Source organism: Podarcis melisellensis (genome assembly GCF_964234715.1).
Source record: "Podarcis melisellensis genome assembly, chromosome: 8".
Taxonomy (NCBI): Eukaryota; Metazoa; Chordata; class Lepidosauria; order Squamata; family Lacertidae; genus Podarcis; species Podarcis melisellensis.
Window position 1 is genome coordinate 63,053,511 of NC_138540.1, and position 15,274 is coordinate 63,068,784.

At 43.4% G+C, this 15,274-nt stretch overlaps 1 protein-coding gene across 1 annotated transcript; it reads right to left on the reverse strand.

Moving 5' to 3' along the window:
- Nucleotides 1-63: 63 nt before the first annotated feature.
- On the reverse strand, nucleotides 64-14,612 carry PPT1 (palmitoyl-protein thioesterase 1). Its single transcript, XM_081921522.1, has 9 exons — nucleotides 14,458-14,612; nucleotides 9,416-9,525; nucleotides 6,684-6,811; nucleotides 5,726-5,796; nucleotides 4,475-4,577; nucleotides 4,275-4,365; nucleotides 3,017-3,115; nucleotides 2,598-2,669; nucleotides 64-1,009 (listed from the first exon to the last, which is right to left on the reverse strand). The coding sequence occupies exons 1-9, from the start codon at nucleotides 14,570-14,572 to the stop codon at nucleotides 887-889; spliced, it is 912 nt and encodes a 303-aa protein (XP_081777648.1). The 5' UTR covers nucleotides 14,573-14,612; the 3' UTR covers nucleotides 64-886.
- Between the last annotated feature and the right edge of the window lie 662 nt (nucleotides 14,613-15,274).

Genomic DNA, 15,274 nt, shown 5'->3' on the forward strand with positions numbered 1-15,274 from the left:
TTCATGCTAGGAGTGAGGATGCAATCTTCCTCTACATAGAAAGCAGTGCTGCTGCTCACTGAATCATCTTAGTTAAACCTTTTTATTGGAATGTGTTGATTTTTTCTGTGTGCTATTGCTTAAAATACAATACAAAGCCAAAGAGCTTGAATCACCATTTCTTAACATCCTGCCATTCACACTGCCCAACAGTATTGATGCAAGTATAAGTCACCTGTTTCTCTTGTGTACCACAGACCTACTGCCTGCTTTCAGACTTGCAGTCTGGTGAGAGAAACATAAGCTAGTGCACCACCCCATCCCACCCCCATTTTATCTCTTGTTCTAACAAGAGGTATTAAATATCCCATCCCTGAGATCTGCAAAAGGTTAACTGCAATATCGCATCCTCAGTTTCACACAGCCTTGCACAACATGCTCCACAAGCAAATGTGTTCATTTTGATGGCTGCCTGTCCTAATAAAATCACTAGAGGAGGAAGAAGACGAAGTGATCCTCCCCTCCTGCTGTAGTCAAAACATTTGGGGGGCAGGAAAAGGTTGGCACAGATCCCAGAAAAGGAGGCTGATAAAGCATTGTAACCCACATCAATTTTGCCATCCCAAAACAAATACAAATGACTTTTCACATAGCTGAAAGGACTGTTATATTTCAGTGCCTCTGCAGGGCAAAGCTGATAGAGGTCAGGCTGTGTTTCAAGCAGGTGCAGAAGACCTACTGAGAGAGTTCAATTAATTGGTGTTAATCCTTATATCAAGCTAGCCCCTACCTAGCAGATTAGTGAGAAGTCTCTTCCTTCCAGCCAAGCGCTATAAAGGAACACACCAAACACTCTCATCTCCAGCAACACAGAAAGGCAGGCTCAGCCTGTGGGTCATCATCAGCTTCACTGCAAGAATGGCAAGATGTTCTTGTAGAACCATTCTTCAGAAAAGTGGAGGTGATCTCCTTCTGCGCCCAGGAACACCAGCTTCCCTGCTTGGTCCATTTCCTTCAAACCCAATCGATCCTGAAAGAAGGAACATAGAGTAACAAACAAAGGGACCTCAGCTAGAAATCACCATGCAAAACTTAGGCAGAAGGGCATGCAAAGAAGGTGGTTTGGGATCTACTGGTAGATTGCTGGCTGAAAGTGTTTGCTTCCAACTATATGTCTTTTGAGTTGTTAGCAAATCTTAGATTTCTAGTAAAAAAAGTAGGCTAAACAAGTCCACTCCTTCCCACTTTGAGGTTTTTTCTTACAATCATGGGGTATATAAATTTTATTAAATAAAATCAGTATTAAGATCCTGAAGCTGCAATCATAAGCACTGGAGTAAGCCCTATAAATGGAGCTTCTGAGAAAATACAGCAGCAAATGTTTTCACAGCTGCATATATAGAACAATCCTAAACTGGCTTACATCCAGTTTAACTATCAAGGCTTCCTCTGAGCAGATCCTGGACCAATCTAGTTTGAGGGCACCAAGGAAACTACTGGAAAAATGCTAAAACCTACCATTAGAACTAAGCTGCAGTCTAGGGGGAAATTCCACCAAGTTAACTAGCGTGAATTTACACCCCCCTGCTTCATTAAGTTAAAGGCAAGCAGCAGTGACAAGAAAAGGGTATAAAGAACCAGGCTGTTAATTTTTATCCTCTAACTCCAAATCGTTCAGGGTAGTAGTATCTGTCCACTTGGCCAGATGTTTTGTGGCTCACAGCCAGTGTATCAATTGCACTGATTCAAGAGTGTAGGGATGATGCTCTTCAAATATTTCTGCAATTTATACTATCTTAGGTTACATCCACTGATTTCAATGGGACTACTATTCTGAGTACAACATTGTTGGACCTCACCCAATGTGTTGTCCCATTAACCAGGGCTGCCTTTTTAATTAATTCACAAAGGCTTTCAGTCACTTAAAAGGTTGCAGTACTAATCCAACCAAATTCCTTTAACTGGCCCCTGAGAGGAGGCAGTAACTGTTCTTAAATACTGTATGCATTCCTAAAAGCTATTGAAGTCTTTAAAAAAAAAGACACACATTTGCCTGTTGTTTTTAGAAGCATGCACCCTGCTCTCTCGTAAAAGCTTGGAAGGAACGTGCTTCCAGTGGTCAGCACATCTTCAGGTTCAGAAGATTATCTCTGTTCAGTTACACCAACTTACTCATTTATCATTTTCCTGTTAACTCTCAATTTCAAATTCTGCAAATCAGTGTTTGTAGAACAGTATTTATGCAGCTCTTTAAGCAGACAGCTTTAGAGTGGAATTTACTTGCATGCAACTATGCACACCTACAGCACAGGAACCCAGAAGAGGGGAGCACCCTAGAGTGTCCTCTTGGCTCCCCATAGCCCAAAGAGGACGGTCTCCTTGTGAACCACAAGCACTCCCCACATAAATAAGAGTGCTCCCCACTTATACACCATTATGGGGCCCCCAGAACACAACCCCCCATGCAAGTGGGGAGTCACCTGTAGATATTCTCTCTTCTGCAAGTTATTATCTAGTTACAAAACAAAACTCTTTGTTGCAACAACTGATGGGATGTCACACAGCTGGTTTGGTGTCAAATTCTTGATAGGAATAATAGCAACATTCAGGATAGTTACCTCTGTGTACAGTGAGGTCTCTTGCAAGGGAATGGTCTCTTTGGCCTGACCGCTCCGGTAGTAACCAAACCACTGGGGAAAGAGGAGAGCAACAAAATGAGCCACGTGCTGTTGCAATGGCCAGTTCATACCTACACGCACAAGGCCAGCAAAGGCCTGTCCCTTTTGGGCTGCTTGTTCTTCCTCTGCCGCCACCACCAGGTTTGTGGTGTGGTGAACTGGCTTATACTTACTCAAGTCAAGAAGTTTTCCCAGTTTTTTGTGCTAAAATTAGGAGCCTCGGCTTATATTCGGGTCGGCTTATACTCAAGTAAATACAGTATATTGGGTTTGCAAAATCAGCCCCCTTCCATTTCATCAGATTCTTCATGTGTTTTTCACACACATATATGCGTGCACAAACACACAGAGCTGCCCACCTCAGATGCAGGAGGGTCCACCATGGTATCATTGAGGAACTTCACCATCACAAATTTCTTCAAAGACATCAGGTTTTTCTTATAGGTACTGTTGTTGCTCTGCAAAGAAGAGAGGGGCACAGAGGGAGGAAAAGACACAGAGAAAAGAAAATTTAAGAGAATCCCAAGCTACCTCAGAATCTGCTTTGCTGAGGACACTGCAGAAAATTCCATGCAAATCCTGACCCAATTGCGCCCCAATAGTTTAGTCATGCTGGCTACATGACCCGGAAAGCTGTCTGTGGACAATCATTGCTCCCTCGGCCTGAAAGCGAGATGAGCGCCGCACCGCACAATTAGAAACTTCTCCAATAGAAGCTGTAGCAGTAAAACGGAAAAATACTCATGAAAGCTGGCCAACATATAAAACACTTCTAAAAAATGAAGATAATCAAATAAAATTTAAAAACTTTGAGGAAATAAGAGGACACATCTCAGACTGGTTCCAATACGATCAGTTATTCGAAAAATTTAAATCTGACAAACAAAAGGGGTTCTCAACAGAAATTTCCCGATTCGAATCTGATCTTGTAAATTCTAAAAGAAAAACTCTTTCCAAAACTTATCAACTCCTCCTTGACTGGACAGTCAAGGAGGAGGAGGTAACAGTGGCAATGGTGAGGTGGTCCCAGGATTTTGGCCAGTCAATAACCATGGCCCAATGGGAAAATTTATGGAAGATCAATTGGAAATTCACAAATTGTTACACGATTAGAGAAAACTTTCAAAAAATGCAATATCGATGGTATCTAACACCATGGAAACTTTCAAAAATGTATAAAAATGTGTCAAGTAATTGTTGGAGATGCGGTGAATCAGGAACATTCTACCATATGTGGTGGATATGTAGGAAAATACAGGTATTCTGGAAGGCATATAGTACATAACAAAACAAGTTAAACGTCAACAGCAACCCTTCCTCTAAGGAAGCATAAGCATGTAGCTCACAGGCATTCTTCTATCTGGTCACTGACCAGGTGCAGATCTTACGAGACTCAGCAAGGCTGCTCCATTGTGTGCCTATGGACCATGCCCTGCATATATCTGCTTAGTTTTTGCATTCTACTTTTTCTAGCTTGTTTTTTTTCTTTCTTGAGCCCTTCCAGACCTTCACAATTTCACAATAAACTTCCTGTAATTTACAGGGGTTGTTTTTGGATTTGATTAGAGGGGCGGGATGAGCAGCCAGACCGGCCAGGCCCAAACCTATCAAACTTACTCGCTCTTGATTGATGTCCGCCAGGAAAAGACTGTGCTTCCGGTATTCCTCTTCATTCAGTGGGTCGTGCCAGTACTGGGCTTGGACCAGGCTGTAGTGGAGGGAGAACTGGGAGTTCAAAACACAAGCCAGAGCAAGCCCCAACCCCCAAGCACATGCCCCCACCCCATAACATTCGACTTCTGCCAAAGTGAACTCACCGGTTCTGGACCACTGCAGTGTAGGCCCCTAGGTCTAACATCCTTCGGATCCAGTCACAGAGGTGAGAACTCTCCCCGGGACAACGCGGAAAGCCATACACACCTGTGGCAGCAAGATACCAATTTGCAGGCATTCAAGATCTGAACATGACACCAGCCATTTAAGATGGCCCTTCGTCATGCTTATTACTTTAATAATAATTGTTGTTGTTGGTATTGTTTTATTATTTCTACCCCACTCACTGGCAGCATTTCCCCAGCCACTCTGGGCAGCTTCCTTCCGACACGTGCAAAAACATAATAAAATGTCATTTAAAACTTCCCAATACAGGGCTGCCTTCAGATGTCTTCTAAAAGTTGTGTGGTTTTTTTATCTCCCTGACATCGGATGGGAGGGCCCTCTGCCTGGTTCCCTGTAACTTTGCTTCTCTCAGTGAGGGAAACGCCAGAAGACCCTTGGAGGTGGACCTCAGTGAATGATAGGGGTGGAGACACTGCTTCAGTTATACTGGGCAAAGAGCTTTAAAGGTCAGCACCAACAATTTGAATTGCGCTTGGAAACGTACTGGGAGACAGTGAAGATCCTTTAGGATTGGTGTTATATGGTCCCGGCAGCCACTCCCAGTCACCAGTCTAGCTGCCACTTTCTGGATTAGTAGTAGTTTCCAGGTCACTTTCAAAGGTAGTCCCACATGAAGCACATTGCAGTAGTCCAAGCGGGAGATAACTAGAGCATACACCACTCTGGCGAGACAGTCTGTGGGCAGGTAGGGTCTCAGCTGTCGTACCAGATCGAGCTGTCCTGGACACAGAATTGACCTATGCCTGCATGGACAGCTGTGAGTCTAAAATGGCTCCCAGGCTGTGCTGCTGTTCCTTCAGGGGCACAATTACCCCATTCAGGACCAAGGAGTCCCCCACACTCACCCATCCCATCCCCAAAAAAACAGTATTCCGTCTTGTCAGGATTCAACCTCAATCCATTAACTGCCATCCATCCTCCAGCTGCCTCCAGACACTCACAGCAGAACCAGGGACAGCTTTCCCTTCTGTCCTTAGCCCGCCGGAGATCACTGACCAGCGCAATCAAGGCAGTTTCAGTCCCATGATGGGGACTGAATCCCGGCTGGAAGGGATCCATATGGTCCGCATCCTCCAGGCATAACATCCTCTGTTGCTATGACATAACTTTCCCCACCTAAATCTGCATTCTCCTGTCTAGAAAACAAAAGACCACTCAGATGGGCTTACCTTGGTGCTGACCTCCTACAGAAATCAGATTGAACATTGGGGGAGAGGGACATCTCTGCACCACTGCCCTCCTGGAAAGGGGGGGACAACAAAAACAGATTAAGCAGCAACCTCCAAGGCAGAAGACACGTCCAGACAGTTCTTATATGCCAGGGCCGAACGCAGAACTGGCAGGATTAGATTGACTTTGATTTAATATTGATTTTGTAATTCAATTTATATACGTTAGATTTTATTATACTTCTTATTGGAATTCAGGTCGGGGAGGTAGGGTGACCTGTCAGATGTTCCCATCATCCCCAGCCAGCATGGCCAATGGCCAGGGGTGGTGGGAGGGGACACTTGATGTCATCTGGAGGCCTGCAGTTCCCCATCTTTAAGGTAGTCAGTACTGAGCTGGAGGGGCCAAGGGCCTGGTTCTGTAAAAGGCAGCCGTCTATGTCACAGATAGGTCATTCCATATCAAGTGATTCAACTTTTTTACCTCATCTTATCCAGTTTTCTTAATATGTTGTACACTTGTTGAATAATCAAAACTAAGCTTAAATCTAGAATTTCAAATTTTTTTTATCTCATCCCGTTTGTGAGTTATGAGGGTTTGAAATTTCAAAAAATTGACAATTTTGGCCTTGCACAAAAACCTTAAAAGCTCAGTCCAGAATTGACATACACCAAAATTAAAAACACCAATCTCTTCAGAACTTCGTGGGCTTTAATATGATATGTCACATGAGGGACTTAAATTTAAATTTTAAAGTAAGTTAAAGAATTGAACATTTTGAAAAGTGATTTTTTTAAAATTAATATGATTTAAACATTCAAAAAAATTCTATTGATTATTTAACATTTCTAAGAGCCTTCTGCATGCAACACACGTGATCTACCACTGCATTCTACCAAAAGTCTCCCCCTTTCACCCAAAACTCCTCCCTCATTCTGCAACGCTTGAGATACTTACAGGAACTGCCCTCCCTGTGAGAAGCCCATGGCGTTGTAGCCGCCTCGAAGCTTCGGGTCCTTTGCGAGTTCGTCACACACGAGTTTCACCTGGTCATTCACGTTCATGAAGAAGCTGTTCTCCATGTCCTGAAGAAAACGGAGAACTTGAAGAACAGGAGACAGCCAATGACCTACACATGCCGAAGTGTCACACACTGAGCAGGAGGAAGGCAAGTCCCCACAGGGAGATTGCAGCTCCCTTCCCCAGACAATCAGCCCTCCTCCCTTCTGTTTAAAACGGAAGTCGCTAACCTAGGGATAGGGAACCTGTGGCCCTCCAGATGTTTGCTATGTATTTATGAAGCCTACAGTATATTAAAAATGCAATGATACAGCAGTCACTAGAGTGGGACAAGTTTGCATATAGATTTCCCTCACTAATTGTCCAATGTTCCAACAAGTGTCAGTCTGCAGCTGAATCTCCTGGTCTCAAAGGAGCCAGGTGTTAGTCCTTCCCAGGCCCAGCCTGCCTCACTGGGCTGAAGACCACCTTGAATTTGGCCCAGGAACAAATCAGTTGTCAATGCAGATCTATGAGCTGAGGATGTAATATGCTGCAGGATCAGCAAACATGTTGCAGTGTTCTGCATTAACTGTTATTTCTGGACCAAACGCAAGAGGGGTAGATGATAGATAGAGATAGATAGATGATATATATAGATAGATAGATAGATGATGATATAGATGATAGATGATAGATAGATAGATAGATAGATAGATAGATAGATAGATAGATGATAGATAGATAGATAGATAGATGATAGATAGATAGATGATAGATGATAGATAGATAGATAGATAGATAGATAGATAGATAGATAGATAGATAGATAGATAGATAGATGAAAGATATAGATAGATAGATAGATAGATAGATAGATAGATAGATAGATAGATAGATAGATAGATATAGATGATAGAGAGAGATAGATAGATGATTGATAGATAGATGATAGATAGATAGATGATAGATAGATGATAGATGATAGATGATAGATAATAGATAGATAAATAGATAAATAGATGATAGACAGATGATAGAGATAGATAGATAGATAGATAGATAGATAGATAGATAGATAGATGATAGATGATAGATGATAGATGATAGATGATAGATAGATAGATAGATAGATAGATAGATAGAGATGATAGATAGAAATAACGGAGAAGTAAAGAGGGAGAGATGAGGCTGCTGTGCCTCTCCATTGGCTCTGCTGGACAACAACTCCATCAGGCTTCTCCTTCAAGTGTCTAGCAGCCAGCAGCCGTTCCATCAGGATACAAGAGGGAGAGGGAGTTAGGGGGACTACAGGGTTCTATGTCTATGGCAAAAATGGGAGGTGAAACTTTAGCCGAGGTCACCCAGAATATATGCCATGGGAAATTGCTTTGTCCAAGTGCTTGTGTGATTGTGTCTGGCCCCACTCACTACTGGGATGCAGCCCCCGACAGCTCTCCACTGGGGAAAGGCAGCCCTCAATGCTTGGAAAAGTAATGCCAGGGTGGAATTCAATTCAGCATCCAAGTTCTGAGCTCTGCGTAGCAAAACCAAAGCCACGCACGTGTGGGAGAGCTGGGCGGCTCAGCATCAGGACCAAATCCATTTAGAGATCAGAGCTTAGGCACAGACAAGGCTTAGAAGAGGCCTAAGTCAGAGGCCATCATGGCTTCAAGGAGCTCATAAGCAGATCTGCGTCCAAATCCAATTACAACCCGCAGCTTCGGGGTTACTTCATGGGAGTCTGCCCTTCTTACTCCCTTACTTGCTCACACCTGTTTTAAAGGTGTCCATGATGATGCCTTTAGGTTCTCCCCACCCCTACTCAGACATGCACACCCAGTGTGATTGACAAGTCCATTGGGTCGGGGGGGGGATAAGAATCCTGCTCATCAATAGGCAGGTCTCCTAGCCTTTCTCATGAACCAGCAAAGGTATGAGTGGGAAGAATTCAACTGCCCCAGAAGGGTCCTCCATTTATCCCCACTGGATTCATGAGATTACTGCTCCTCACCATACCATCATTTCATCCTCTTTCAGGCAGAAGAGGTGCTGCTTTGTTCTAATGGCTTTTCCCTACAAACACTCCTCCGCCCCTGTCCCTCCTCTAATGCCAGTCTTGGCATCAACACTGATTGCCCCAATGCACAGATTCTTGTATGAAGCGGCACGGCAAAGACATGCAGTGCTGTCCACAATGCTCTGCACACTGTCCTTTAGAACTGAAGAGTTGGAAGGGATCCAGAGGGTCATCTAATCCAGGGGTAGGCAACCTACGGCCCGTGGGCCAGATGCGGCCCAATCACCTTCTCAATCCAGCCCGCGGACGGTCCAGGAATCAGCGCGTTTTTACATGAGTAGAATGTGTGCTTTTATTTAAAATGCATCTCTGGGTTATTTGTGGGGCATAGGAATTCGTTCATTTTTTCTCCAAAATATAGTCTAGCCCACTACATGGTCTGAGGGATGGTGGACCGGCCCATGGCTGAAAAAGGTTGCTGACCCCTGATCTAATCCAACCCTCTGCAGTGTAAGAGAGATCGAACCTACAACCTTGGCATTATCCTCACCACACTCTAAGCAACTGAGCTCTCCAAGCTGATAGCTGGGGCTCAAGTGAACAAAGTATGAGGAGCACCATTTTAAACACCATGCCTACTTGAGAAAATTCACAATAAAAATGACACCACCTCAATTAAGTTGCTGCCAATCTTCAAAGACAGAACGTAAATCCCTGGGATTTTCTTCTCCACAATTTTTTTTATGTAACCCATGCTCTCAGGATTGCAGCAGCTGTCACCTGGGATTAAAGAAAAAAAAAGCAGATGAGCGGAAAGATTTGGAATCAGAAATTCAGCAACGGGACTGTTGCAGTAGCATTCTTTTTTAGTCTAGAAAAATATATTTGCAAATTATAACAAATGTAGACCCAGCTCATGTGTTGCTGGGGCCCCCAGGAGGCTATAGGGAAGCCCCATAGTCGGCTCCCACCTTAACGCAAGTAAGCAGGGTGGTCAACTATTAAGTTAGTTATCTTTCCTGAAAAGTTAATGGGATTACATTAAAAGAAAATCCTGCATTTTACAAAAACTGCCACATAAATATCTTCTTGAGATACTGAAGGACAAGGCACGTAATAAACAAAAACACATCTCAGTTCCACACAAACAACACGATTATCATTCCTGGCCATCCTGGGCAAGGCATGTTGTTTCTTGTGCGAGGGCTGCTGAACGTCATCCTGGACTACACCTGGGAAGATAACAGTGATGATAAAGTGGGTTTATACAAACGCCGTGCATCTTCTCTTGCCAGTAAGTCAGGAGACTGACACCTCCCACTAAACAAAGGAAAAGGAATATATAATATTTATAATACTCCCGTTTGTGGAATGCTCTCCCCAGGGAGGTTCGCCTGGCGCCTTCATTATAGATATTTTAGGTGCCAGGCGAAAATGTTCCCCTTTGGCTGATTAACATTCTGCAGCCTTTTAAATGTGTCTGTGGGAAGTAGGCAGGTTCTTGTTTAGCTGTTTTAATCATGTACTTGTTTTAACCTGTATTTTATTCTGCGAACCTCCCTAATGAGGGGTGGCATATAAATCTAATAAATACAGTGGTACCTTGGGTTAAGACTTAATTTGTTCTGGAGGTCTGTTCTTAACCTGAAACTGTTCTTAACCTGAAGCACCACTTTAGCTAATGGGGCCTCCCACTGCTGCTGTGCCGCCGCTGCACAATTTCTGTTCTCATCCTGAAGCAAAGTTCTTAACCCAAGGTACTATTTCTGGGTTAGCAGAGTCTGTAACCTGAAGCGTCTGTAACCCGAGGTACCACTGTAATACTAAAATATAGCAACGGATTTCTGATTTCCTGACCAAACTTCAGCCATTTTGATCCAGATATATACAACAGGCACTTACTTGAACAGCTGTAACCCAAAGTCCCATCCAAAGAAAGGGGTGGGGGAGAAGAGACAAGAGTATGGTTTTAGACACACATAGGAATACTGCACTTCAAAATAAATGCATGCCGAATGTGGCTTTAGACACGGTCCAGAGTTTCCTGTACCCTCGTTAATTGTATGCTCATGACATCAATTTAGATTGTTTGCCATTGAATATTAGTCCCAGCAGAGAAAGGGTATCAGGATTTTTTATTCTCCAAGCACAGGGCTGAGACACTACAGGAGGCAGGGAACTGAGGACACGTTATTGGGTAGATCAATGGTGTTGTGAGAATTTTGTATGAAGGGAGAGGGTGAATCTATTACAAGAAAGAAAGAGCAAGTGAGTTAGGTAATCAAGATAAAAGCCCAGATAATATCAGAATGAGGTCTGGATGGATGCAAAATTTCATACTATATCTAACATTTCATGTTATTCCAGTTATATTTCACAATGGGTCTATAACTGCATATACATCATAGTTGAAGCACATTTCTTCTCCAAAGAATCATGGGAACTGTAATTAAAGGGTGCTGGGAATTATAGCTGTGTGAGAGCTAAACTACAAATCCCAGGATTTTAGGGGGGAAAGCCATGCGCTTTAAATGTATTGTCTGTATGCACCCTTAGACCATATAAAGAAATCTGGCCTGATCTCACCAACCTGGGACTCCAAAAGAGCCTGAGGGGAAGAGACAAGATCAGCAGGAAACTGGAGGAGGATCTTAGGCAGGGAAGCTGTACATATCATCTTCCCCTAAGGAAAAAATATTAATTGCCCAAGCAGCTCTGTCATCAGTTTCCTAGTCATTAGTCCCTCCCTCATTTGTGCTCCATCCCATGGATAACAGATTACAAACCGTTGGGAGTAAAAGTCTGAAACAGAATCATAAGTGCAACAGGAGAGTGCACATCCAAATTTCAAACCTCACTCACAGTACTGAGTGTGCTTAACATCTTACATGGTGATTTGGATTGAGTAACAACCATAAGACAAGAAGTCTGGAGCCTTGGACTTTTATAAAGCTGAATGATCACACAAATGCAGCCATGCTATAAACCAGTCTTTAATTGAGGCTGAAATCACTGTGAAGAGTCATAGAAGTCTGGAGCCTGTGGCCTTTCAGGAGATACAAATATTCTCTTTTATACTGTGGCTGGAGGGGTGGTCCTGACCTGGAGCCAGTTCCTCTAACTCTTTACCCTTGGAAAAGAAATATTATCTCAGGGCAATGTGGACAAAACTGTGGCTCCTCCAGATGTTGCTGGACACCAGCTCCCATCAGCAAGGCCGGTAGTCAAGATAGATGAAAGTCCACGAATATCAGGAGGTGCACAAGGTCCCCCGCTCCCATCCTAGAGTCAGCAATTACCTTGAAAGGAGGCTGGACAAAAAAGGGCCACCCTCTACTCCCACCCAAAGTGGACTAACAAGTAAACCTCCTAATGTAGCCCCTCATCACCTCTAAATACCCCTTTTGCAACTGGTCCTCTTTCAACGTTGGAGTTGGTCATGGGGCCTCCAGTTGCTAACCCCGACTCCAAGACGTCTTGCCATTTCAGGATGCCTTCCCATTTGCAATTTCCCATTTGCAATTTGCAATTTCTCAGCAACTGCTTTAGGGCAGGGTGAGGGTTAGGCAAGAGAATCAAACTGGTCTTAAGGAACAGCATTAATGCTACCTGCCCTTTCTCACTGTCTTATTCAACTGTAAATGCATATAACACTTGCAATGTCATTGTCTGGAACTAGATGCTATGTTTTCTATGGCATTCTTCCAATTTTTAAATTCCTTTTTTTTTAAGTTTCATTTTCTCTTCTGTTTAGTTTCAGTTGGTCAGCATATTTCTTTGAGAAACAGTGTCCCATGATCCCAGTTACCGAGGCAGGAAGCCCTTTTCATCTCAAGGGCCACATGCCTCCGGGGGAGGAGCAGGGCAAGAGGCAAAAGTGGGCACAGCAATCCATTTAATGTTTAGCTTCGTTCAGAAGGCTAGTTTCTACACACATCCCACTGCACCATCATCCAGGCAAGAAAGAGGCGCTATCAAAGTTCAAGGACACATTCCAGCCAAGCAAAAACACTCAAGAAGGGTGCAAACCAGGGCCAGCAAGGGAGGGATATGGGCTGGGGAGAGTCCCAAGGGCCAGACAGAGAGCCCTGGAGGGTCTGGTCCTGGACCTTCGGTACCCCACCTCTGCTTTAAAACAAATTATAATACATTTTCCTTGACTGAGATGAGCTTTGAATGCCCAGCTCTTTTCACGCCACTCCAATTATTCAACCATCCCCTTGTATAATCCAATTAAGTGATAAGATCATAAAGGGAAGGATGGCATTTGGCCAGCTTTGAAGCTTCACCAGATTTCTTGCCACCTGTCTGTTTATGCATCAAATATTGCTTTTAGACTAAAGCCAGCAGATAGAAAAGGTCACTGTTGGCAGGATAATTACACTGAGGTAGTTGTTAAATATTACTGCTCTATTTATAAAAGCTGCTTCCATTTGCACTATTCATGCAGAATCAAGCTTCATTTGTGCGCGCGTGTGTCTTTTTATGGTATGCAATTGGCAGAAGGATAAGCTGTATCAATCTACTTTTCAACTAATGTAGTCTACACATCAATCACAGCAACCGAGGAAAAACTGTGAACACCCAAGAAATGCTAGAAAGATTGTCACTACAGACAAGTCCTCTCTTAAGGAAAACCACTACAGAGAAATGCATACAAGCCTTGCTTGGTGAAATACTGGATCCGTTTCCTGCAAATTGATAACCTAGTAAATCACACAGTAAGGAAAATGTGATTGGCCAGGCTACTGGGGAGTACAAGACTGGGGTCAGCAAGCATGGGTTACAATGAAAAACTGGCCCTCTGGTTTAGATACTAGTCCCTCCAGACCCTTTAGGCTGCTTAATGACAAACAGGAGACAGTGACTTGGAGGAGACTTGTTTTTTAGTTTCACAGTCATAGTGTAACTGTGCTGCTTCTGTTCTCAAAGCACTACAAACTTATGATTTTCCAGATAAGGAACTGAAGCTACAGGACCATTAGGTAGTTACCACATTACCTTCCTTCTGAAACTGAAACAAGAAAGCCACAGAGTTTCACCCTAAAAGAAACCTTGCAAGGTAACTGAAGTGGTGACACTTTGAAGTAGCAGAACCCAAACTTGAACCCATGTCCAACAGTTTAACAACTAATTAACACTTGCTTTGCTCCATCCTATGCACCTGGCTTTTTTTTTTCTTCATTTCTTTGCTTGACAAGAGTTAACTGACAGTGCAATCCTATGCAGATCTTCTCAGAAATAATTCCCAGCAAGTTAAATGGGGCTTATTCACAGGTAAGTGAATAGCCTCCTGACAATTAGCAACCTGTTGACAGATACTAAACTACGAACAAGCCCACACTGCTGTTAGTAAGGCTGCGATCCCCACTTACCTACGAGTAAGATCCATTGAATTAAATAGGCCTTACTTCCAAGTAGACATGGCTAGGATTGTGCTACAATTCGTTTTGTTAAAGCACCTCATAGTACATGCTATACAGATGTCCCTAGTGCTTTACCACAACGAGGCTGGAACTCCGTTGAACCAGGGTTCGAATTTGCATCCAGCCACAAAGCTAACTAGCCTGGTCACTCTCTTGTAAAACTCTCTCAAGACTGCTGCGAAAGCAAAAAAAAAAAACCCGGGAGGAACATTTAAAACACCCACTCTCACTCTCGCTCTCTCGACAAAGCATCAGCCGAGACCCTGACTAGATCCCGCTCACTCACCCATGCCATGCCAGATGACCAGCGGCACCGGCCCCGCCGAGCTCCCGGGACTCAGCAGGCAAAATCCGCTCAGCAGCTGGAGCAGCAAAACTTTCTGCAGCTTGGCCGACGCCATCTTGGATCTGTCATATGACACAAATCCTTCCCCCCCCCCCCCGCAGCCGAGGAAAATATGCCATGTGCACAGAGAGGAGGCGGGCCTGGACCAGCCTTCTCGCCTCTTCAGAAAGGAGCAGCTCTGGGAACGGGAGATTGGAGGACGTGGGTTGGAGGGGCAGCCAATTAAATAACAAAACGAAAATATCATTCAGGTTGTTTTTTAAATAAAAATTTGGTAAATATTTAATAAATATTTTATTAATTTCCCAATATAACAAAAATAAAACATCAATACAAATTGAATATCAAACAAAAAATTGACTTCCCCCCCTATGTCCCTTCCTTGGTTCCAGTGTTTATCAACATACCGTATGTCCAATGTAAATAAAATAAAAACCATTAAAATTACTTATTGTTCATTCATAATCTAATTACAAGTACAGTAGTGCTAGAACCCTGCCAATATATTAACCTGTGTACATTGCTTTTGTATATATGCAATAAAGTCCTTCCATTCTTCCTTAAATTCGTTATCTCTTTTTCTTAGTTTGTCATTTTTGCCATTTCAGCAAGTTCCATTTATTTAACTTGCCAATCGTCTTTAGTTGGGACACCTTCTGTCCAGTGTTGTGCAAGCAGTACTTGTGAGGCTGCAGTCGCATACATAAATAAGTTCTTTTGTAATCTAGGTATATCTACTCCTGTAATAGTAGGGATG

Excerpts from the sequence above, each read along its gene's own strand:
- PPT1 (XM_081921522.1), bottom strand. The coding sequence starts at position 14,572 with ATGGCGTCGGCCAAGCTGCAGAAAGTTTTGCTGCTCCAGCTGCTGAGC. Across the intron at positions 5,797-6,683 it reads TCACAGGGAGGGCAGTTCCT|GAGGGCAGTGGTGCAGAGAT; the intron begins GTAAGTATCTCA and ends CCCCCTTTCCAG. Across the intron at positions 4,366-4,474 it reads ACTGCAGTGGTCCAGAACCG|CCTGGTCCAAGCCCAGTACT; the intron begins GTGAGTTCACTT and ends CCTCCACTACAG.